The sequence below is a fragment of the Zonotrichia albicollis genome, chromosome 16, assembly GCF_047830755.1.
Source record: "Zonotrichia albicollis isolate bZonAlb1 chromosome 16, bZonAlb1.hap1, whole genome shotgun sequence".
Classification (NCBI taxonomy): Eukaryota; Metazoa; Chordata; class Aves; order Passeriformes; family Passerellidae; genus Zonotrichia; species Zonotrichia albicollis.
The window spans coordinates 7,027,056-7,052,499 of NC_133834.1; the positions used below are offsets into that span (position 1 = coordinate 7,027,056).

The following is a 25,444-nucleotide window of genomic DNA, read 5'->3' on the forward strand; positions in this document are numbered from 1 at the left end:
CAGATGAATGAACTATTGTCCAAAGGAGAGTGTTGACTAGCAATTTCACGTGGCAGTGTTAAAGCTGTGCATCGTGTGTTGCTGTGTTTTGGAGTGGAGCTGGGTCTTCAGGCTGCTCCTGCAGAATCCTACTTTTTAAATACCCTCTTTAAAACAAAACCAGTACAACTCTTTTCAAAACACAAATTTCTTGCAGTTGTTAATGATGGGATTGCTCCGCCACAAAGAATTCTTTTTCCACCTGAGAAAATCTGTATGGATTGGCAGCAAACGCAGAGTGTTGGAGTTGGGCTGCAGAACCTCGGCAACACTTGTTTCCTTAATTCTACTCTCCAGTGTTTGACCTACACGCCTCCTCTTGCCAATTACATGCTTTCACTTGAGCACACCAAGTCATGTGAGTATTTCTAACACTATAAATCTGTTGGACAGCTCCAAAGGTGAAAGAAAAACAGGGTTCTATGAAGAAAATTCTTAGTTGTTCTATTTTGCCTGTAGAAGCAGTTTTTGAATGAGATCTTCAATGTCTTTTCCAGGCTAAATGGTTCTATGATTTTGCTAACAGGAAGCTCAGAATTATAGGAGACATATAAAGTGAATTTGTTAATTTAATGTGCCACGTAAAACTTAAAGAAAAGATCATTTCTTGCTTCATGTGAATAATGAAGTGCGTTGTAAAGTGAGGCATTTGATGAACATTTGGCATTTGGGTTTCCTGCTGGTAGAAAGGTGATAAAATTTAGGATGTTGGCATTGAAGATTTTTAGTCTTCACAGCTGAGATACTGCAGTGCACTAATACTGTGATAAATTACGTGTTCAGTGTTGACCCGTTAAAAAACCCAAACATTCTAGAAAGCACTATAAGCTAATCTTTTATGAACTCAAATACAAATTTGGGGGAGACTGTACTGAAATTTAGGGTAATTTTATTCTAAATAATAAAGTTTGTATAAAAGCCAGGAATTTATGTTCTTTGAATTTTGATTTTATACTTGACTTTATTGAGCCTAGGGGAGTTTCTTTTTATATCCATAAATATGGAGCTATTTCCTAAGGCAGCTGTATGCTTTCTAGTTTGGTATCTTAATATATATTCCTAGAAGTTTGATTGTGTTTTATTCTCATATATAAAAATTATTTCAGTTAAGAATCATGGAATTATTGGAAGGAACCTTCAAAATTATTTAGTTCCAATCCTCTGCCATGGGGAGGGCTCCTTCCAGTGGGAATATTCCAGGCCAGGGTGGATGGCGTTCTGAGCAGCCTGGTCTGTGATTTAAGGAGTTTTATTATGTACAATTCTCCATAATAAAATGCCACAAACCGGTTGGAATATTGACACCTTGGGAGAAGGGAATGTGCCACAGAGAGTGGACATTGTCCCCACTGCTTAGATTATTATTATTTTGGTGAGGGTTTTCCTTTTAGCAATGTGTATTTGACTAGAATGGGATGCTTTCTTCTTTCCCTAGGTCATGTAGAAGGATTCTGTATGATGTGCACAATGGAAAGTCACATCAACCAGGTCCTGTGTTGCTCTAATAATGCTATCAAACCCACATCTGTTATCAATGGCCTTAAAAGTAAGTAGTTTGATACAGGTTTATTTTAATTTTTTTTTAATATTACAGTGAGTTATTTGATGCATGTAAATAATTTTGCTACTTTAAAGAAGAGGTATTTTAGAAATGTGTGTTTTATTTCATTCTATAAGAAATAATTATATGATAACCTTCTTATTTATTAGGAATAGGAAAACATTTCCATTTTGGCAGTCAAGAGGATGCACATGAATTCTTATGCTTCACTGTTGATGCTTTACAGAAAGCTTGCTTGAATGGAAGCACCAAGTAAGCATAAAATAATTACATTTCAATCTTTCCTAGACCCTCTTACTACTTTATTTACTATCATGAATTAAAACTTGTGTCCTTGGTTTTCATAAAACCAAAAATTGTTTGAGGAATTAACTCTGTGCTTCAGCCTTCTGAGGTCTGACTCCAATTTCTTTCCAGATTAGACAGATCTTCTCAAGCCACCACACTTATTTATCAAATATTTGGAGGATATCTAAGATCTCGAGGTACTTTTTAAAAAAATTTACTGTCTTTTGAACTGATCCGTGTCTTTTTGTCTGTCTGTAGCAAAGGAGTTTGTAGTTTGACTAAAGTAATGTGTATTAATAATTTAAATTCATGCAGTTAGTCTCATTGAAGTGATGTTAAGCATTTATATTTTGGTTCCAGTAAAGTGCTTGAACTGCAAAGCAGTGTCGGACACGTACGAGCCATTTCTCGACGTTACTTTGGATATAAAGGTAAGGATGTCTGTGAGCATGGCCTGGGTTGTGTTAATGCTTGTAGAGCTTTGTAAAATAAAGTGATTTTGCTTAGAAACTTACCTTGTTAAAACAAAACAGCTTGGGAGTGGATGGTGGTGGATTGGACTGTGTTGTTCTGTGGAAGCCACGGAAATGCTCTCCATGTTTGGATTGGATTTAAGCTGGAAAAAATAATAATTATGGCTACACAAACAATGATATAATCATACTTCTCAATTATTCTACTTCAATATACATCTATTGTTAGACTGATGGGTTTGATTGTTCTCATTATTGATGCCAAGGCATACCACAGATACTGTCTGGCACTGCAAAATTTACTTATTTTGAAGTGGGATCATTTTGAAATGAGGTAAATACTCAGAGAACTCCATTTCTGGCTCCTCCTTCACAGTAGGCCACTTGAGTATAAACTAGCAAGGTTCTCTTGTAAAGTGCTTGTAAGTGCTGGAAATTTTGCAGTTCTTGTGACTCAGTGTTCTACTTTCTCTCTACTCATGCAGGCAGTTACGTCTGTCACCAGAGCTCTAGAACAATTTGTGAAACCAGAACAGCTGGATGGTGAAAACAGCTATAAATGTAGCAAGTAAGATTGTTATTAATTACACCTTGATACAAGTTACATGTTCAGTGCAGTGCATGGCTTGGAGGACGAGTTATCTCTTGACTTTGTTTAGCAGTAAGACAGAGATGACTTGCTGTTTCATTCAGTTTTGTTTACATAACTAATATACTGAAATCATTCAAAGCTTGGGAAATAATGCCCTTGTTTCTAAATGAGTAATTTTTATATTTCTATTTGAATATTTGTAAATACATTATAAGAATTGTATTGCTCACATTAGACTTTTCTTCCTGATGCTGTCTGTGCTGGGCCTTGTCACCTCCCTGAGTGTGAAGTTGCACACTGAATACTCGTGGCCAGAAGTTAAAAGGCACGGCTGAGGAATGTGAGCTGGAGCACAGGGATATGGACAAGGATCAGGGGTGGGAGGCAACACAGCTTAGTCACACACAAACCCACAAGTTTAGTCTTTTTGTGGGTTTCAAAAGAAGGGTTTGGGGTATGTACAGTGTCATTTCCATTGCTGGCAAACTATTATATTAGTTTTCAGTTTCCTTTTTGTTTTCTACCATTATTTTTTCTAATAAGGATTACTACTGCCTGAAACCTTCATCTCTAAATACAAGTTTCAGAATTTTACAAACCACTTCTTTTTTTTTTCCTTATTCTGGGTGGCTCTCTTATTTTTTTCACTGGCTTTCTCCATTAGTTTGGAATTCTGTGCCTTGTATTTTGACATCAAGTTTTAAAAGAAGCGGTCAAATCCTTTCTGTTTGTTACTCGGCAGTACTTTTCTTGACAATGTGAAGTGACATGTTTCAGTCTTTGTGCTGATGGTTGCATTTCAGGACTTAGTCTGTACCTCCTTTGAGTGTGCAGTGAAACAAATGAAATTAACAATTTTGTTTTGAAGGACTGCAGAGGTTTTCAGTCTTTCCAGGCAACCTCAGTACAAGAAAACTCAATATTGTCCAATATTGTCTGCCTCTTGCAGAATGGCTGTTTCCTTCCAGTGATTTTTTTTTTTTACATATTTTTACTGCCTTACCTTTTTGACATAAAGATACATCTTCAGGCATTTACTTGGCTATCCAGAGATAATGTCCTAAATCCTTTGTTCCGTGGAGCTGTCTCTAATATCCTGCTACATTCTCTCTATTAACAAAGCTGAAATGCAGTTTATGGATTTAAGAAAAGATCTAACATTATACAAGCAAAATATCATTCAAATAGCATAAGCACGTGTGAGAGATGGAAACTTTTTTCACTTCTGAGTGAGAAAAGAATATAATGTTAAAAATGTCTGTGCTTGTTTTAAAGGTGTAAAAAGATGGTTCCAGCATCAAAGAGATACACGATACATCGCTCTTCCAATGTTCTCACAATATCACTGAAAAGATTTGCAAATTTTACAGGTGGAAAGATCAACAAGGTATGTTTGCAGCTGGAGTGCTCCTTTATCTTCTTGCAATGGGCATTTCTCAAAGATGAATACTCATTTTAAAGTTGTTCACATTTCAGGCAGTAACTACAGTGTAGGAGAAGTTGATATAACAACTTAGCAACCATGGCTGTTACTTTCCTTTTCAATACTGATAGAGTTCCTATGTGACCATAAGAACATACCTTCCCCTTAAAGAGCTAATTCTGTGGAAAACAGCTCCCTGCAGCTTAAGTTATTAAATGTTGTTTCTGAGAACAGGCATTTTCAAGTTAATTGAAAAATATATTTATACAGTCCTAATCTGTGTCTTTTTCAAGCTGTTCCATGAAGTATTTCAGGATAACTTTTGAATCTTCTTTGTCTTTGTGTAGGATGTAAAATACCCTGAATATCTGGATCTTCGAGCATATATGTCTCAGTCTATTGGAGAACCCCTCATCTATGCTTTGTATGCAGTTCTTGTACATAGTGGCTTCAACTGTAATGCTGGACACTATCTCTGCTTCATCAAGGTAGAGATCAGCTCAACTTCTAACAGGATAAAATTTGTGCTGGAAAACAAATTAAAATGTTATTGGTAACCACTGGTTTTAGGGGAAAACATTGCATCATGTGCTTTGTTTGCTTTGTTTTGGTGTGCTTTGTTCTGCAGTGCTCTGTCTGTGATGTCCTTTGGAACACGTGCAATTCATCTGAAGATATTCTGTCTTTGTTTGCAGGCTGGTAATGGACTTTGGTACCGAATGAATGATGCCTCAGTAGAGCTTTCAGATATCAAAACAGTTCTCAATCAGCAAGCTTACGTACTTTTCTATATCAGGTAATAACACCAGATGTCCTCAGAACATTTTTATTCTCAAGTTGCTTATACTTTTCTCGCTTTGAAGGCTTTTTCTTTTCACTGTAGGAGAGTATTACTATTTGTATTTTTTTAAGTGGAAATTCCCTGCGTCATTTAGTACCTTTCATTGCTTGACCTTAAACTTCTGCACTTGGGTACACTGTTTTCTATCTGCTCACTGTAGCTGGCTGGTTTAGAAAAGATGAGAAATCGTGGCTATAGATGGTGTGAGGCTGAACCATTGCTCTGGAAAGGACAGTCATAGTAGGAAAACCATTATCTAATCTTCAGTTTATAGTCCTGCCTAAGTCTTCCAGATGCGTCTTTTGTGTTATATTCACTGTTGCTGAGATTGTGGGATGGGTTTAACCGGAGCTGGCTGAGTGAGGAGCTGTGAGCTGAGTGTCCCTGTGTCCCCAGGCGCTATGACCTGACGTGTCCCTCTGTCCCCAGGCGCTATGACCTGACGTGTCCCTCTGTCCCCAGGCGCTATGACCTGACGTGTCCCTCTGTCCCCAGGCGCTATGACCTGACGCTGGGCGAGCGAGCGTTCTACCTGCCCGCGCCCTCCTACCCGCGCTCCTTCCTGGGCCAGCGCGGCGCCGGCAGCAAGCAGCCCGCCTTCATGGGCCCGCGGCTGCCTCCGCACATGATCAAGGTAACTCCAGGGGGACAGCAGCACCACGCTAGAGCAGCTTTTGGTGTAGGGTGGGGGGTTTTGAGTTTTAGTTTCCCTTCCCCACTGCAGGTTTGTTCACAGCCCTCATGATAGACCCAGAGTTGCTCAAACAGTGGCTAATCCTTAACTGTGCAGCCATGCCACTTCGTTACTTTATCCTTCCAGCTCAGCTTTCTAAAGCTTGGGAGCTGTGCTCTTGAGACAATTTAAGTCGTCTATTAGTGCCTAAACAATTTAAATTTAAAAAGTAGTCTATTAATGCCTAAACAATTTAAATTTTAAAAGTAGTCTATTAAAATTTAAATTTTAAAAGTAGTCTATTAATGCCTAAGTAATTTAAATTTAAAACCTAAAGTAATTAATGCCTAAGTAATTTAATTTAAAAATTAAATATCTGCCCCATCCCTATCAGTGTTAGTTTAGTTGACACAGTGATAGACTACAAATTGTCTTGTTTTTGAGTACTAGCAGAAATATTCCAGTGTTGTCAGGGAGGAAAATAAATATTTTTTTAATAGCTTTAGTCAGTGTTAAGTTGTTTGGGTGGGTGTCAGACTGATGCTCATTTGGTACCAAAGGGAGGATTTACACACACCCGTTGTACATGAATGTGTATTGGGAGGAAGGTGAAGTTTCTTCTTAGGTATTGAGGCAATCTGTAGAACAATTTAGCATGAGAATTTAATGTTGTAAAACTTCCGGTGCTGTGTGTTTGAACATGTCCATCTTACAATCTCTTCAAATCCAGAGTTCAAGTCGTTTAAATGGAAATGGACCCTTGAAAGAGGATCCCAGTACTGTTGGTGTTGCTGTGAAAAGGCCCAGTTCAGCTCCACCCACAGCTTGTGTTCAGAACTGGGCCATTTCCAGGCCGCCAATGGCAGACCCTTCCAAGGCCCAGAAGATCACCATCAGTATTCACAACAAGCTGCCCCCCCGGCAGGCGGTGCCGCAGGCCGAGTGCCCCAGCAGCGCTGTGGAGGAGGAGGATCTGAAGCCCCTTCCTTCAGCCACAATCACAAACTCTTCTGCAGCAGAGCCTACCTCAAACCTCTCCACAGTGTCTGTTGCTACTAATGTCTCCAAGCAGGAGGTTGCTGATGAAATCTTTGTTGAGCCAGCAGTGAATGGAAACCCCAAGCTCTGTTCTGACAGCGTGGTCCCTTACGGTGCAGAGCCTTCAGGAAAACCCGAGGAGTCAAAGGGCTTGTTCAAAAGGCATTGCAATGTCATCTCTTCCAATGGGATTCTGATTGGGAAGGTGGTCCGTACGTTGCATAATTCCCATTCATCCTGTCAGAATGCTGAAGAAAGATCCCAGCATGAGCTGCCAAAAATTGATTCCCTAAATGGTGCTATTAGTTTAGATAATGAATATAAAGAAAATGGACTGAAACTTGATGATTCCACTTGCCAAGTCCAACCCGTTAAACCTTCTGAGATTTTCTTCTCTAAGGCAAACGGAGTGCTTGAAGCGGTGAGTTACATTTGTCCATCTGCACTTTCTCATCTATTATATGTTCAATATTCATGGGCACTACAATGTGGAATACCAAGAAAACAGAGCACAGATTTCATTCTAACCCATTGTGTTATTATCCCACTGAATCTGCAGAGCTGAGCTAACATATGAAATATGTCAACATAAGAGAAGTTCAGGGAGATAATACTTCATAAGTTTGATAAAATACATTTTTGGGAGGAGGGGGTTGACATGTCAAGTGGGAAGAGTGCAGGTATCTCTGTGATCTTGAGTAACATCTCATGTTGGAAGTTTGTCAGCAGTAGTTTTCTACTAAAACTAGCTTTTTTTTCTCTTTGTTAACTTCTGTGTTTTAATTGTAGATGCCTAAAGCTTTGTCACCAGATCCTCAAGGTATCTTAGAATCTCTTACGTACAGCCAGCTGAACAGCTTGTCAGAGGAAAAGAGGTAAAATGACTACACTGATTAAAACAAGATTTCATACAAGTTTATTACTATTTTATCCATCTTAAGTAATATTTACATCAGTACAGGGAATTCCACACTGTACATCTGGCATTGCAAACGTCAGCACTGGGCACACATTATTCTGTTACTAAATACAGGCAGATGCCTCCTGTAAAACTTTCACAGGATGTTTTTACATTTTTCTTCCATTGTCTGGAATACTTTTTCTATTCCTCTTTCCCTTTTTTACATCCTAGAATGAGTGAATGTAGATTCCCACAATCTGCTCTCCCACCTGAGAGAATGGGAAATCTGTGTGTTTACCTTTTTCCTAACTGGGGGAAGAGCAAATGCAGTTGTTCTGGCTATTGATGAGATTCAGAGCTGCAAGTGGAGGAGTTGGATGTGTTGGGGATGGGTTTTTTAAGGCAAGACCTGCAGAACTGAGAGAAGAAAAACTTTCCATGGGAACTGAGGGAGGTGAAAGAATGGTTTTCTAAAGTCAATGTCTTTCAGAATTTTGCATTAGCAACTTTTTTTTTTTTAGGAGATTTTACTCCTAACATTTTTAGATGGGTTTTTTCAAGTTAAAAATATGTTTTTATTTTTGTGCAGTGTCTCTGGACCTCAGAAGTCTTCTGACAATGATGGAGTCACAGATACTGTAGTGATGGAAGCACTATTTGCCTATGAAGAATCCAGGAAGGTTCCTTCCAACTTTAGCTGTGAGGTTGAGAAACTTTTTACTCAATCAGATTCTGAAACCATTTTTACCAAAGAAGAAGTTGCTGAAAGTATTATAACAAAAGCTGATAATGCACATCTCAATATCAATGGTCAGCACAAGGTTAGGAAAAAATCCTTGGATACTGAAGGTGAATTCCTTGGGCAGTGTGAGTCTGAAGACATCAGAGATAAAGACAAACTAAGAAGATCAAAAGAACCTGAACTCATTTCAAAAGAAAATCCTTTGTACATCAAAGGATCTCCTGAGAGCAAAGAGAAATTAGGGCAAATTTCCTCTATAAAGCCTGACATTGAATGTAGTTCTAAAAAACTTGCATCTCTAGATATTCCAGATAAATGCCAAGATACAAAGGACATTTCTAATAACTATGTAGAGGTACCACCTGTTAATGACTCTTCTATTACAAAGCTGGATAAAGTATTGGAAAGTCAATTTTCTAGAGCAGACGAGGGACTGAGTAATAAAACATGTGAAGATGATGATAAACATATGAGAAAAAATAAGAAAAAAATCCATGACTCTAAAAGAACTGACAAAGAGCACTACCGGAGGAAGAGAGAAAGCTCGGACACTGAGGAGAAGGAGAGACAAACCAGAAACAAACCAGATGATCATTCCCACAGGAGGAGGAGCTCTCACAGCATGGAAACAAACAAGCAAAGCCGTCACAAGCAGGAGCATTGCAGTGAGAGCAAGTACAGATCCTCCCACAACGAAAGGAACAGTCCCAGTAACGGCCGGAGCTCAGGAAAATATTCTCGCTACAGGTCCCGAAGCAGAGAAAGGACAGACCCAGACAGGAGTAGGTATTATTATTCCAAAGGAGACAGACCCTGGATTAGAGAAAGATATTATCAAGATGAACCACGGAGATGGGACAAATGCAGGTACTACAATGATTATTATTCCTCCCATGGAACAAGGGATGGCAGGGAGAGGAGGTCCTCTCATTGTGATAAAGACTATGACAAAGTGAGCCAAGCTTACAGCAGGTCACACAAGGATTATCACTGCAAAAGCAGATGGGCTCACAGCACACTCTCCCGAGAGGAGGATGTGCATCATCACTTGAGCAGCCACAGAGCAAACTTCCACCACTGTTCAGTACCTCAGCAGCACTCGGAAAAATACTCCCGTGAGAGGCACGCGCTCCCAGCAGGCTCAGCTCACTCCAGCTTCGAGGACTCTTCCCGGGAAAACGAAAAAGAAAAACTAAGAAATGGCAAAAGAAAATACTCCCACCAAGAAGAAAGTGGAAGTGACGTAGAAAAGAAATGCCGAAAGACAGATGACCAAAGAATCAAAAAGTATAAGAAGGTCAAGAAGAAAAAGAAATCCAAAGATAAACATCGAGAGAAGGATTACAAGTAAGCAAGGATTCCAGCATAATCAGCAATTTTTTCCTAATTATTTTCTGGGTATTTCTCATGTCTGCCTTTTTTTCATTGTTTCTAAGTAACTTATCTGTCATAATGTGACGGGATCATGTTGTTAGTTGGCCAAGAGAAGATAGGAAAGATGTTGCTGAATTGTGTTAGAACACTAGAGCTGGACAATGTAGACAGAATAACATCTGCACACCGTTCTTGATTAGGTTACAATTTTAATTTTTTTTTTTAATTCCCCATATGCCTGTTAACAATTTGTGTACAAACCACGACCTCTTGTCCTTCATTCTGAGGGCTTAAGATTGCTGCATCTAAATTAACTTAGATATGCAGAAAGTACCACAAAGTAGCAGACACTCTGCAAGTCGTCACCTGTGGTAAATAAATAAATAACATTTCATATATACATCAAGTGCCACATCTGTTTTCTATTTTTAACTTGCATGTTTCCTTCAGACTTTATGATTTGGATTGCTCTGTGCTCCACTTTGACAATGACAATCGCAAACATAAGAAAAAGAAGAAAAAGAAGAAGCACGACAGGAAACTGAAAGACTTATTGGAATATTTAGATCCTCGTTTCCAGAAGAAAACATGGGAGAAGAAGGAAGAATCCCGTCCTCCAGATGACCATTTATGTGAGCAATACAGAAACCAGGGCAGTAAACAACCCTACAAGGAAGAGAAGCCTTCTGGTGCAGGTGACAGCAAGAAGCACAGCTCCATGGCATCCACTGAGTATGCCAGAGGTAAGGCAGGACTCCTGGCTGCTGTAAACAGCTTTAAATGCTTGGCTGATGAAACCCCTGGGTTTGAGCACAGCTTCCAAACAGCATCATGGCAGGGGGTTGGAAGTAGATGATCTTTAAGATCCCGTTTCAACCCAAACCATTCTATAATTTGAATAAAATACTACAGTTGTTCATAGCATAGAAACAGTGCAGGTTGCTCACTCAGAATAACAGGAGTTGGTGATAATACTGAAATAATGTTGGTCTGCCTTCTCCTAAGCACAGCTGTCAGACCTCCAGAGGACACTTCACAATTTAACACCTGGAGAGTGTTAAATTCCTGCTATTGTTTTATTCAGTTGTGGGGTTTTTCTGTTAGTATAGGCTTAACAATGCACAGAAGTGAGCTGAGGAAACAGCTCTTTCCCCATTTTTGGTATTTGAAAAAGTCTGTCTGGTGCTTCTTACGAAAAACCCAAATATGAATTTGTGTGCCTGACTAAATTTACACTGAGCTCTCAGCTGCTGCTTGTCATAATCTCAACTTGGGCTCGCAGTAGATAAATTAATTAGTTTAAATTAATTAGCTCTAAAATTATGCAATGAGGATGATTGCACACTGCAACAAATTCAACATCTAAAATCAAACTTGACAACATTTCCCATGAAATTTTTGCTGAACAGAAGTGTTTATTATAGAAATAAAACCTTATTAAATGCCTGTTATCTGACATAAACCAGTTCCAGTTACTGATCTATTTTAATAGAAAACCAAAACAATCTCCTAACTGTTTTACTCAAAGATAAGTGAAGAAGACAGCTCACTATCCAAAAGCAAGTTGAGTTGTTAAATTCTCTACATTTTATCCCTACAGTTTAAGAATTGGGTTAATGGTCAGTGACAGTCCTGTTCATTTCTAGTCATGTTGAAACTGTCAATATAGAAAAAAAAAAAAGGAAAAAAAAAAAAGAAGAGAAGTTTGATCTTGAAATTCTGGAAAATTAAAATCCCTTTCATGAGGTTTCCACACTTGGGCAAATTGCCACAATTAATGCACTGAATTCGTGCACTGAAAAGTTTGCTCAAGGCAAAGAAGAAGTGCATTTGTGGAAAACTGATTGTATTTTAAGACACAGATTACCAAAAGTTGTATTCTAAAAATACAGAGTGGAAGGAAATCTGATTGTTCACCCATTATTCTTTAATGAGAAAAAATTAAGAACTGAATTGAGGTCTTTCGAAGCCTAATGGTGTAAAAGGAGACTTCTTTTTAATACTCATGTCCAAAATAACCCTTATTGCACTGAGAGGGTCTGTTCTAGCTGCCAAATCAGGAACTAAACAGAATAAAGTGCTCGTGCTCAGCCGTGGTTTGGCCTTGGTGGTTCTGTGGCCAGCAGGTGGCAAACTCGGGTTTTCCAAAGCGGGCTCGGTGAGGAATTCAGTGATCGGAGTCTCCGTGCTCAGGGCAGGGCACTGAGGCTGCGGGGCCGAGCAGGAACGAGAAGGAGCTGAACAGCACCAGGGGGAGAGCAGGGCTGCCAAAAGCACTTTAAGTGTCGGGATTTTTAGTATTTCCTCAAGTCTGTGGATGTTAATTAGCTCCATCTTCTGGAATGTCAGGGTTTTTTCTTCTTTTTTTTTTTAAGTGGGTCTCAAGTAGTATTCTCTGTTGGATGGCATCTGCTTTATGTTTTTAGAATACTGAATGTCTCAAGGTAGGGACAGGCAAGGAACCACTGAGGAATTGTGAGGTTGTGCCTTTTCACCCAACTCCTGTTATTTTGAATAAATAAAGGATGAAAACAGCTAGTGAGAAGTTGTTTTTTCAGCCAAGTTTATACAGGAGAGGGGAAGGAGCAGCTCTGAAGCAGTTCTTTCCCACATTCCTACATGTTCTCTCCAGGTAGTTTCTGAAGGCTCTGCCCTTGTGGGTTCAATTTGGTCAGCCTGACCACAAGGTTGTTTCTAAAACAATGCTGCTTTCTAGGCAGAACTTCAATTACATTTGATCCAGCCAAGGTGCAGCACTTGCTGTCAGAGCAGGTGGCTCTGGCCTAAGGCTCTGTCAGTTCTGCAGCCCTAGCCCAGAACGGGGAGCAGCTGGATCCTGTCCTGAGGGACAGATGGAGCTGGGGCAGCTTTGAGCTTTGTCTTTCAGAAATCAAACCCCTGAGACAGTTTAATGTTCAATGTCACAGCAGGACTGACCTGGTCTCCTTTTGCCTTTCAGATGTGGAGCTGACTGATGAAAGCCTTCAATACTCAGACTGAACCCACCACCAACCCCAAGGACTTCTGACCACCACCCCCACCAACCCTTCACCTTCAAAACCAACAACTTCTCACCATCAAAACCAACGACTTCTTACCTTCAACGACTTCTTACCTTCAAACCTGACATTACCAATAGTGACCATCAAAACTTAAGATTTATTATCAATTACCATCAAGACAAAATCCAGTCATAAGTGGTGCTTAACATTTCTGTACAGAATTTTACCATATAAGAACTTTTTTTTAGTTTTTAACTTGAGACTTTCTTTTTTAAAATATACTTCTAATCCAAAAGGGTGAAAACTTTTTACAACTGCTGAACATTGTAAATTACCACATAAATATCTCACTGAGCTGAGATAATGCCCTGGAATAGACCATCTCAAATGCTGCTTAATTACAGACTCAGGTTGACTTTATGTTATTCATGTAATGTTACTCCAAGTTAAGACATCTGGTGCAAGAGCGACCAGGAATTATAAAAGTTGCAACTGACAGTCTGTATATTTAATTTAAAGACTTATTTAAAACTTCACAAGTTTTGCAAGAGCTTAATTTTTTTTTTCTGTGGTCTGACACTAGAAACTAATTTACTTCACATTTGAGTTATATTCAAGATCTGAAGAAAATCTTCTGGTTTTCGACATTGTGAAACAACAAATATGCAGTTCTGAATGTATCTCTCAAGACTATTTGTATATTGTTCCATATGTTTTTATTACATTTTCTTAATATACTGTCATTTGTCTTAAGTCTCAGTTGTCTGTTTTGTCTCTCTAAAGTGTCTAGTTACAGACAAATTCATACTGTGATTTTTATTTTTATTATTAAATGCTATCAAACTGTGATGCACTTATTATTCACTGGTCCTGCATCAGGAGATGAGTGGGGAACCTGTATTAAATACAGTTCATCTGAATAATCTGTCTGGTTTATACAAGCTGTGTTGTTCAGAGATGTCTAAAGTTTGATCTTTGTTTTTTTAAAGATAAAAAGCACTTGCCCCACTGTAAATATATAGCATGTAAAATTTATATAGTATATAAATACAGCAAAGTTAAAATGGATTTTTACTTGAGTTTTACTTGAGTTATTTAACATGCACTGTGTCATGGGAGCTGACAGCTGTGAGAGTGTGTTGGACACTGGAGAAGTCACAACTTCCTCTCAGTGTAGGGGAGAAGATGCTGTTGGTGGGAGCCAGAGAAGAAAAGCAGTGACTGGGACTGCAGCTGCCTGGACAAGGATGCTGAAGGCTTCTCCTCTGAACCTACAGCTTCCCCAGCCAGGCACCAGGCTGGGAGCTCAGCACGAGCTTGGTATTGTGTATGACAAAAAACAAAATAACCCACAAAACCAAAACTAACAGGAAAAAAAGCAAAAAAGAGCAAGGTTAATATCTCACTAAATACTTAGAAGTAATCTTTTGGTACATGGAGAACACCATCAAGCCAAAGCATAATGTACCTGCATAATGTTCCTATGGCAACAGTTATGCGACTTACATAAAGTGACATGGCAAAGTAACCAACACTCCTGTCCTGGATCTGGCTTTTTTGTCCTCTCTTGTCCCCTGGCTCCAGGGTTTGGTGTCCATCCTTTGTGTGACGAGTGGCTCCAGCAGCAGTGTCTGAGGAGTTGGGGTGGTTGCTGTGCCTCCCTTCAGCGCCCCAGGGCACAGCGGCCCCTGCTCCGGAGCAGGGGGGCACTGGGTGTCACTGCCCCAGAGCTGTGAGACAGCACCTGGTTCTAATTGCTAATTGAGGAAACTAATTAATCACTCCAGGAGCAGAGATCCGCTTCCCCTCACATCTGACTAACTCCTGGCAGGGAACTGACAAAATAAAATACCTCAATTTAGGGTGGCTCTCAAGGGAAACCTCCTTTTACTGGAGTCACACTCATGTGGTAACACACTTTACTGAAACATTTTGCAGTTGAAGGGTTTTTCTCTGAAAAAAATGAAACCTGATAATTTAAATTACTGTGCCTAAGGGTAGGGAAAAGAAGCCTTTTACTTAGAAGAGCAGTTGTAAAATTAAACCTTAACCTTTTAAGAGACAGCTATTGCCTGCCATGTATTCCTGGTAAATGAGGAGACAGTACAGTTTCACACTTTATTTTTGAGAAAACTGACAGATTTAAGCAACAGGTCTTAATGATAAATGAAAACATTAATATTGCAGTGGCTTTACATAGGAACATCACCGTTATAACAATGATTGATACAGAATATTTGTCATGCAAATCACTTGTATACACGATGTAATACTCATATCAATACATACCTGTACAGTATTTACATTTTATATTTAAACTCTAGCTAGAAACATTTTCCAAGAAAATATAGAAATGAAACTGGTAAGCCACAAGTCTTAATTTGTAGTATCTGGTCTACAACAGACCTAGCTTTTCCAGCAAGCATATCTACATAGATATGTAATAAATCTTAAAAATATGCAGTTTTTTTATATATGAAGCATTATAAATGCTGCTCACTTTATAAAGGTTCCGTTTTGTACCAGTTTAAAATGGTTCAAAATGCTAAGTGATGCAGAGCTTATTTTGTCAGAATATTGTAAAATTTAAGTCAGTCCAGCTGAGCTTAAGTTTTGTGTTCAGTTCCCTCCCAGCTGCACCGGCACCACGGCTCTCCCTGCCCTGCCGTTGTAAAGGGCAGGGCCAAAAGCAAAGAGCTCAAGAATTCCTCCAGTTTCAGTGCCACAGGAAGGGAGAATCTGTTGTCCCCAGAGGACTTTTCCTCAGCATGGCCAAACTGTAACAGATCCTGCTTTATGCCACCAAGCAGCCACTCTCAGTAGCCACCCCTGGACTTGAAGCCCAATAAAAAAGGGAAAGGTTGAGAGATTTTTCTTCACTCTCGTGGATAGTACCTGATATGGCCAAAATTTTCACAAGCCACTTTGTTTTACTGGCCCCGTGGCCAGTGGAAATTTTGGGCCAGTTTCACTCCCTGTTAATACTGTTACAAAGAACATTTGAAATCAAATATTAACACACACAAAAATGCTATTCCATTAGCTTTGGTAAATTAAATAGATACATTGAGCACCACAAGTAGCCGTTTAAGATGTTGCATTTCAATGCTAAGAAATAAAATATTTCCTGCTATAATATCCTCAGTTACATGTTACTCTAAATAATTATTTCTGCTGGATATAAGAACTTCAAACTAAATACCGCAAATGAACTGTCAAGGCCTTTCCTTCATGCTTATAGACAGACATCCTCACCTGGTTAAATAAATAGATTTCCTCAAAGGTGGTATTTCAGAAAATAAAAATTGATACAAAAGTGCTTCATGGCTTATCAATGCTTTTGTAATCTCACATTTCTCCAGAAATACTGAATTTGTTCCTTTTTACCTCTATGCTCACTAGTACCACTGATTTGGCTTGTCACTATTTGCATTACAAATCTACTTGTCCAAAGCTAAGACTTGATGTAGGCAGTGCTTGAAAACAAAATGTCACTGCAGAACAGAAGACTCAAAACAAGTGCTGGCAGCAGCTCCATCATTGTGCTGCTTTGCAAACACAGGACACAAACTTAATTAATTTCTATAAAGAGTTTAAATGTGTTCCATTAAGAAAAGACATCCCCACACTGACACTTACTCGAGGATTCTATCTCCTCTGGCTGAGTTTTACTCCTTTGGAAGCACTAAGATTTAAACATTCACCCCAGCAATTCCACACACCCTGGGGAAAATCTAAAATGTCGGAAAATTTACTTTGTTCTTTTCCTCTCAGCCTCTTTTGCAAACATGCAATAAAGCAAAACACTCACAAGGCTGACACTCCATGCAAAACAAGGCAAATCAGTAAGACAGAACAGTGAAACAGACTCTCCCTTAAGTTCAAAGGAGATTTCAGACAGCTCACCTTGGTAAGTCTGTGGGTTTGCCAGTGCAGCACATCTCCCTACAACAGGGCCAAAGCTGCTCCTGTGACCAACAGGCAAAGCTGCTGGAACATTCTGGGTCTCCAACACATCCACTGGCACAGCAGGCACGGCTCAGGTTCAACAAGTTTGGGAAAAACTGAGTAGTAACAGAAGCAGTAGAGTCAAAAGCTCCCACTTTTTGCCCTATTGTGGAATTGGGGGTTTTACCTTAAGAACAGTATGTTGGCTATCAACAGAAAAGCACTGGAGTAAAATCTGCTGCACCAGTTGTGTTCCTGAAAGACCCAGCTGTAGGACCTTCACAGGTTTCAAAACCAGAGACACATGCCTGTGGGGAAGTCTAGCTGCACCAGGCAATCAATACTTTATTTTTAGTAAAAATGTCTATTTTTTTCAATTCCAACTGCTGTAGCACAACTCTGAAAATCACCTTTAAGAATGCAATAAAAATACTGAACTTGTATAAACTTGCACAAACTCTCTTTGTTCTAAGTTTTTTATCAAGCAAAGGAATGAATCCTGCTTGCTTCACTCTCTAGGGTTGCATCTCACAGGGACAGTTCATCTTCCTGGCTTTTCCCTTTAAAAACATTGAATGCATGTGAAATTATCTGGGGGTGTTTTCACATGCAAGGCCTGAAGTCACACAAGCTCTGTCATCTCTCTCCTTTAGCAGAACTTAGTGTTAATTAATCAAACTACAGCATCTCAAACATAAGAAGGAAGTTACTATAGAAAAAGCAGATTAAACCAGTCATTAGACCTTAGTGTTTGCTGTGAGTGTATGAGCAGACAGGAATGAGCTTTAGCCAGCTGGCAAACCCCAGACCACATCTGGTACTTCATGGCATGGCCACAGCCTCAAACCTCCGCTGCTGGGCCCTGTGTTTGTATTTCAGTGCTCACTGACAAACCCTCTGGCACCACGAGGTGCCCACTGAGCTGCCAGGCACTGTGTTTCTAAGGAAAGCTGTTTCCATGAAGGTAGGAGAGGAATCCTGAATGAAAGCTGCACTCAGCTGTTCCTGTGGAACACACACGACTGAAAACTGCCACTGGGACTGTGAGGTTTCTGCTTACAGGAAAATGCAGGGAAAATGCAGTGCCAGGTCATGCTGTGCTCCACTGCTGGTGCTGCACTCAAGTGAGAACTCAAAAGTAATTATAAAACTCCTTCTTTTATGGGAAATGTGCTCAGGTAACAGGTAAGGACATTTTAGTGTTAGGCCTGCACTCCTTCCCTCCCAACCCAAGTAAACTGGAGTTGTCACTAATCTAAGTGAAAACAAGGCTTCCATGTGTTCAGCTGAATTAAGTTCCAATATAATAATTCTCTGGGAATTGAAGCTTACTTCAAATTATATACCAGTAACTCTTTACCCTGAAAAGTTCTGCCAAGTTTTTATGCCATAGTAAAATGTGTATATATATATGTATATACATATATAAAATTTACAGTTGTCTTCATTTAGTTGTCCAATTTCTTCTATCACTCCACAGTATGTTCAGTTATAGGTTGATACAGGTCACAAGTTGCTGTTCATGTTCTATTTCTTATTTGCAATTCTTCTTTTCCTTGTTGCCAGCATATCATAAAAGGGATCCCTGCTGATACTTGCTCTAGAAGAGAAAAAAGGAATCATCAGTTTGGTTAACAAATACCCATTAACTATTTCAATAGTTGTGAAAACTAAAACTTTTGTTCTCTCTTCCTTCTGGATGACTCCACACTCTTAAGATGGATGGCTGACTGCTGAGCACCACAACTATTTCTTCAGCACAAGGGTCTATTCCACTGTGTTCAGAGCTCACACCTTCACATCCTGACTATTATTTATTTAAAGTGTGGGTCTGCTTAGAAACCTTCCAACATAAAGTCAAGATGTGGAAGTTTAAAGTTGCTTGTGAACATGCTTAAGATACATGTCACTAAAGTTAATTACTGGGTGAAGTCAGAATCCAATAGAATTAGGTTTAAAGACAATTCACACAAGATTTTACATTTGCATAGAACAACAAATCCATATTCTCCTCATCTGAGTTAGCAGCAGTATTTCCTTAGGACCACACAGTAACAGATTTGAATCTTGATCCACCAGCCCCAGAGAGCTCAGTGTTAGTCCTCGAGGACATTGCCACATCACAGTTCTTCCAACAAGTTACAACACATTCTCTTCGTATCACGCTCTGAAAAGAGCTTACACTTCATTTCTGAAAGACATTTCAGACTTCAAACTCACTTGATAGATTTAATCCACTCCTCCTTCTCCTCTGGGGTGGGAGCAGATATTCTGTACACGACGTGGTTGCCCTCCACCACTCTGCCGTCAGCTTCGGTTTTGCACGCTTTGATTACCTGACCTTTGTGACTGGGGTTGTAGAGCTCAAAGCAGTTCTGGAGGGCAGAAATGAAGTAACAAATTCAAAAGAACAAAACAAAACTGACAAATAAATTCATTTAACGGTACAATTAAGTTCCATATGGTTTACTCATCTTCATTTAAAAAATAAATTTGAAACTGTCTTACTGGTTTTCTAGGGTCTTCCACTTCTCTTATGCTAAGATTTTCTAATGGAATAATTCCTCTAGGTTCTTTGTCCTAAAAAATCAGGAAAATATCACATTGTTAACTACTCATAAATCTTGATTATAAAGAAAATTCACCATGATATATACTCACTGTTGTGTATTCAAAGTAATACAGGCAATTATCAGTCAGAATAAACCATCTCCGTTTCCATGTTTTTACTCTTCCCCCTACAAACAAAAGGGATTCCAGAATTAAACATGTGCTGCTGTCAGGGCTTCCACAACGGGCAAGGAAATAATTAAGTTCTTATTTTTCAAAGTATGGTTTAATTGCTTAATGGTACATGGATCAGGCACAGATGAGTGAAGTTAAAGGAAGTTACTGCAACTTGTCCTGAGGCAGCACCAACTATGGAGGTGCCATCAGCCACGAGAGCCATGGGCAGCAGTGAGTGGCCAGAGCTGCTCCCTCTGTCCAGGCCCTCACATGTGCTCACTGCACCAAAAACTCCAGCTCTGCACAGGGCAGGACCCTGCCCTTGCTGCTGGGGGTGAGTGAGGCCAGCCTGGGCTGCAGAACCAGCAACTGCACCCCTGCAACAGGAGAAACCCCAACAGCTTGTCCTGGGCAAGGAAAGGGTCCCATCAATAGAATTACAGGGCTTTTTATCACCTTCCTGTCACTCCACTCATCAGCAAAGATGTGGTTAAGAACCTGTCTCTACTTCAGATTTAATATCAAGTGTGTAAGGTGCTCAGAAACATTAACAGAACAAATGTGATGAGAAGCAAATCCTATGCCAAAATATACCATATTTACTAATATGGTATCTTTCAGTATTTTAAAAACATTTTCTTTTCATGGGTTAATATATCATTGAGTACACGTGACAGAAGAAATAGCTACTGCTCCAAAAATGCCAATTTTCCCTTCATTAACAGTTTAGACAACAGCAACCACAGAGTTCCTCTTCCTTACACCTGCTAATGCCACCCTGCAGGGAACAGTTTCTTTTTAGAAACAACAGCATTGTCCTGGCCCTCTCAGTTGTGTTTCTGCCAATGGCTGCTTCAGAACACACTTGGCTTCCCACATTACATTGTTTTAAAATTCACTTCCAAGAAAGACAATTGTAGATTGAGCATGCATATGTTATTAAAGGTTTAGATCCACCATAGTTATGTGACTTCAGGATTATGTCACCACCTGTGCATTATCCATTCACCAGTGATTTAATTTCATTAAGCCAACATTTCAAAAAAGTTGATCTTGCTACTGAACACCTGTGCCTAAAAGAGCACCATCAATACACACAAGATACCCAGTTTAATCCAAGTCATATAATCAAATTTAGGATATAAGCATATTTTTTATCATTTTGTTGTGCTTAAGATAGCTGGGTTTTTGTTTAATATAGAAATCCAACTCAAATTAAAGAACAATTCTAGGGATATCACGACTTTTCTTGATACCAATCCACTGCACATTTGCACTGCAGACCAAGTGTGTTGCATGTTGTACCTTCCTTTTGCTGCTTTTCACAACTTCCACAATAACCCAGTGCTAAAATAACACACTGCAACATTAAGTGTACTCAACTTGATGTTTCCACCAGATGCACTCATATCTTAAGAAAAATTTAATCTGCAAGCAGGTGTGGTGAAATAAGTGAAGGCAAAAAAGTGCAAGATGCAGAAGCCGTGACACAATGAATGGTTGAGTGAACTGGAGACAGTGAGGGAAGAATTGAATTTTAGTACAACCACCGTGACAGATCCTTAAACAAACACTGCAGAGATGTTCAAACTGGCACGTGAGTCACCAGAAAAATCCCCAGCACCTTGCCCGAGAGCTGGCTCAGGTATCAGGAAGCGTTTGGGGCTGGTTTGATGAACTGCAGCCCAATGGAATCACGGGGAGCAGGGCACTCCCTGCAGCTCCCAACGTGACTCGCTCGCACACAGCACAGCCCAGCAGCCCTGCCAGCGCTCCCAGTCACCTTCTGCTCTCCAAGATTAGCAGATTAACATCACTTAACGTTTTTATGACCCTAAAACACCCTGTTTTTTCAGGCTAACAGGTAATATCAGCTATCAGAGGTCATGGCTTGCCCAGTGCTAGCAGGAAAATAATTCAGGAGGAGAGAGAATGAATCCGACAGGGAAAGAGGTTACTAGCACAGAGCAGACTGAAGTGAACAAAGGCATTTCTCATTAACTGTGATATGAAGTCAAAACACAATAAAAAAATCAGTAATAACCATATATTTAAAAGAAGACCTGTTTATAATTTAAGAAAGAAACAACAGACCTAAAACACACACTCCCAGAACAATATGAATTGCCAAGCAGTAAACAGCAGTTGAGTTTGCTCAGTGTTTTCCTGACAACATCCACTCTCTCTGGAAAAGCCAGACTTCTCAAACCTGAAACCTTCTGTAATCATGCTGCAGTTTTGAGGAAGTTTTTGTCATGAAACATCGCCCAGTTCCAGGGAAACCTCAAAGATGATTATGTATTTCCATCAACATCCCTCTTACTGCTCCCTTCTCCTAAAACAGCCAGTAGCTCACTGGGTTACAGCACTCATGGGAGTCATAGAAATAGACCTTTAGTCCCTGCTCCAAGCTATCAGTTACTCTTCCAAAGAGAAAAAAAAAAAAAGTTAAAAAGAAAAAAAAGAAAGCAGTTAGGCAGGATTTTTTGGTGGGATAAGGAACTACTCTCACATGTAAGTCTCTGTCATCCCATTACTGAGTTTCAGCTGTCAACAGCACAGAAACTCTAATAAAGCTCAAAATCTAATCTGTACTAATCAAATTTTGCAGGGGTCACCACATCACATGTGTTTAATATGCCTTTACAATGGGCTGCAGCTCAAGCAGGTGGCTGATAAGGCACTGTGGCCTCTAAACTGCACATGAGATTAATAGGTAAAAACACGTGATAACAAAACATTCTTGTCCTTGGCTGAGATTGCTGTAGGCTCACAAAGCAACAACAGAGGGTTTAGTGCCATACTTCATCTGTTATTCCAGCTCCCAGCCTTTTAAAGGTTAAGACTGGAAGGAATTAAGTTAGCAGAAGAGGATCAAGAAAACCAGAGTATGAATCCATAAACATTTCAGAAATGGAGAATAAGTGACATACTTCTGAAAGATCATGCTGATTACAAAAATGCACAGACATCTCAAATAATGAAATATAGAAGCAAAGTATATTCCACAGTAGGTGGAAATGTAAGTAAACTACAAGAAAAGGCTACAAGGGAAAATGTACAGAAACAGGAACAGAAATCCTCTTCACCTTTGTAACTCAACAGAGGATTTTTTTTTTAAAACTCTGGGCAAAGAACAAACTAGGCAACAAGGCAAAATAAATCATCTATAATAAAGGGAAAAATAACTGGCAAGGACTTAACGAAACATTAATCTCCAAAGTAAAAAAGGCCTTAAGGCTAAAGGCAGCAAGGTATAGGAAGTTACAAAGTTCTACTCAAATCTTCAGGTCATTTATATTAAAAGCTTTAGAGCTGAGAGATGCACACACCAAAAATGTTTTGTTTTTTTTTTTCTCCTGAGTTCATTTAGATAGCACCAGACAGAACAGACTCAGCAACCACACGGTTGGTTGGATCAAAGCTTGGCTTTCTTTTAAGAAGCATTTTCCCTTGAGCACAGCAGTGATTGCTGACCCTGGAAGAGCCTCAGTCCCCACAAGGGGCAGGCAGGTTCAGGAAGGCCCCTGATGAACAGCCCTGCTCTCCCAGCCACATCAGGGAGGAGGAACAACATCCTCCCAAGGCCAGATGTGCTGGAACAAGCACCGCTGGCGGGACAGGCCCGGATGTGAAGCTCCTGGACCCTCTCCAAGCACTCCGGAACCGCCTGACTGGCAGAAAAAATTAACACACTCATGTGTCTGGCTGAAATCATTTCCTCTCCAGTTTGGGAGAATAATGTCAAAGTTTCCCTCTAACTAGAAGAAAATATTACACAAATCAAGCAATTGGCCAAGAGAAGCTGTTTAAGGTAAGGAAACACCTTCCTGGCACAACAGTTCTAACTTGGGCATTAGCAAAGAGAGCATAGGCAACAATTTCAAAATGCTTTAGAGCGGATGGTAGAAAATTTCATGTTATCTACATCATTATGTAGAAAAGTCTGAAGGCTCACAGTGTGTCAAGCTGCTCCAAGGAGGACTCACTAGCACTCAGCAGCTTTCAGTTTTTAACTTGCTGCATTCATTTTCATTACACCATGCTTCAAACGATGCAGAACTGAATGATAATTTAGGCCTACCAAGATAAAGATGTCTATTTAAAGGCACTGGCTAAGTCTAGATAGATAAAACCAGAATTGCTGTCTGGCTTCCAGGTTTGGCACTCGGACTTAACGCAGTCACCTCTGAACAATTCAGAGCAGCAAACTCTCCAAAAGCCTTCTGTACCCTCCCAGCCTTCTAAAACCCAGATTAGTGTCTCTTGGACAGATTAATTTTACAATCTGTTAAAGTTTCACAATATCTATCTTCTGCCCAGAGAAAAATCAATACAGCAAGGGATGGAATACTAAAAAAAGAGGCACAACTACATAATTGGGAAGAGCTGACTATGAGAAACACCAGATACAAAATACTGTCTTGATATACTCAGAGTCTGCAAGTAGTCTTAGTCATGTTTATAGTTTTATATAAAAACTTTCTATTTCATCTTCTATATTTTATCACAACTGAGCACTTAAACCCTCATACAGGAGTTTGTCTCCTTAGCATTTCAACAACACACAAGTTTTTAGTATCAGAAGCTTCTAGAACTGAAGGAAACCAACCACACCCATTTCACAAGAAGTGCTTCTCAAGAGATACGACTGTAAAAATGCAAATGATGTGGACTGAGACAGCACTCTCAACATACAGTTTTAGACTCCTAGCAAATAGGAAACTTGAAGGAGAGGAAAGAAATAAAAGGGAAAAAATTAAGAAAAAAAGACTGTCAGGTTTATTTCTGGTCATTGCATCTAAACTAGCGGTGTATTAGTCTGTACCAGTCTGTGTCTGTGGAAAAAATGCAGTCTTTCACAGAAGGCAGCTCCAGGCATTCCCAGGCTGATTCACCGGAGGCTTCTGGACACGTTTCATTTCTTTATTCAAATAACCCTCATACCGTGGGAGTGTTACGTGTAACACCCTTCTGCTTCACACACCCTTTTACTACTGGGCTTTCTGTGCACTGTGCCTCATCTGCATCCTACACACTGCACACTCAGACAGCGTTTTCAGTCCTGACCTGTGGTTTATTGACTTTGCACCACAGACAGACTGCGCAGAAGTTCCTGGCAGCTCTCACTTACTTTCAGTCATCACTTCCTCAATTTCTTTGTTCCTCTATTTTTTATTAGATCTCTTTTATGGGCAGTTTCTTCCACAGAGGATGTTGTCACTCCTCTACACACACTCACACTTGCCTGCACTCCCATTATGTGTAAGTTCATGAGGGAGCACTGGCAACAGCAACAGGCACAGCCTGGCCTTACACTCGACCTCCTCTCCAACAGCACATTCCACCTACAGCAGCTTGAAAGGCTTTTCTGTTAACCATCATCTCATGCTACTAAATAGAGAAAAGCTGCAAGGTCATGTTTGACATTGTGCTAGCTGAGCCAATACAGGTCAAAAAGCAACCATTTGCCTCTTTGTAGTCAGAAAAGGAGCTCCACAGCATCTGTAGCACAGAGGTCAGAATTCAACACTGGGAACATGTGAATGAATTCCAAATGCTTCCTTTTCACATCCATTTCCTTCCAGCACAAGCATGACCACCAGGTTCCAGGTGCAATCAGCACTGTGGCCTATGGCTCTATCCAGGCTCTACCTCCACCATGCTCCCCGTGTGCACCCCAGCACACATCCATTTCCACACTTCAGTCACCATTTCCCAAGTGCAAAGTTCCTTCCACTTCAACACATTAAAGTGGCCAACAGCTGTCTCCAGGCAAGCGTGTGCTGGTGTTTAAATTTAAAAAATTTATTGTCTTGAAA

General features: G+C 39.9%; 2 protein-coding genes across 8 annotated transcripts in view; one reads left to right on the forward strand and one right to left on the reverse strand.

Moving 5' to 3' along the window:
- Window positions 1-16,668, forward strand: part of USP42 (ubiquitin specific peptidase 42) — a 21,728-nt gene extending 5,060 nt beyond the window's left edge. For 4 of the 5 annotated variants that reach the window (XM_074552620.1, XM_074552619.1, XM_074552621.1 and 1 more), the window contains 15 exons: window positions 197-397; window positions 1,475-1,585; window positions 1,750-1,852; window positions 2,018-2,085; window positions 2,249-2,319; window positions 2,847-2,929; window positions 4,229-4,340; window positions 4,724-4,864; window positions 5,072-5,172; window positions 5,713-5,851; window positions 6,621-7,349; window positions 7,718-7,803; window positions 8,419-9,918; window positions 10,396-10,688; window positions 12,905-16,668. In XM_074552620.1, coding sequence (XP_074408721.1) covers window positions 197-397; window positions 1,475-1,585; window positions 1,750-1,852; window positions 2,018-2,085; window positions 2,249-2,319; window positions 2,847-2,929; window positions 4,229-4,340; window positions 4,724-4,864; window positions 5,072-5,172; window positions 5,713-5,851; window positions 6,621-7,349; window positions 7,718-7,803; window positions 8,419-9,918; window positions 10,396-10,688; window positions 12,905-12,945 — 3,779 coding nt within the window. In that variant the 3' untranslated portion in view covers window positions 12,946-16,668. Of the gene's footprint in view, window positions 1-196; window positions 398-1,474; window positions 1,586-1,749; window positions 1,853-2,017; window positions 2,086-2,248; window positions 2,320-2,846; window positions 2,930-4,228; window positions 4,341-4,723; window positions 4,865-5,071; window positions 5,173-5,712; window positions 5,852-6,620; window positions 7,350-7,717; window positions 7,804-8,418; window positions 10,689-12,904 lie in introns of those variants that run through there. The other variant, XM_074552624.1, reaches the window with a different exon arrangement.
- Window positions 15,052-25,444, reverse strand: part of CYTH3 (cytohesin 3) — a 48,631-nt gene continuing 38,238 nt past the window's right edge. The window contains exons 10-13 of one of the 3 annotated variants that reach the window (XM_074552634.1): window positions 19,557-19,635; window positions 19,404-19,475; window positions 19,116-19,270; window positions 15,052-18,495 (exon numbers count right to left, since the gene is read on the reverse strand). In XM_074552634.1, coding sequence (XP_074408735.1) covers window positions 18,423-18,495; window positions 19,116-19,270; window positions 19,404-19,475; window positions 19,557-19,635 — 379 coding nt within the window. In that variant the 3' untranslated portion in view covers window positions 15,052-18,422. Of the gene's footprint in view, window positions 18,496-19,111; window positions 19,271-19,403; window positions 19,476-19,556; window positions 19,636-25,444 lie in introns of those variants that run through there. The other 2 variants (XM_005487352.4, XM_074552636.1) reach the window with 2 other exon arrangements.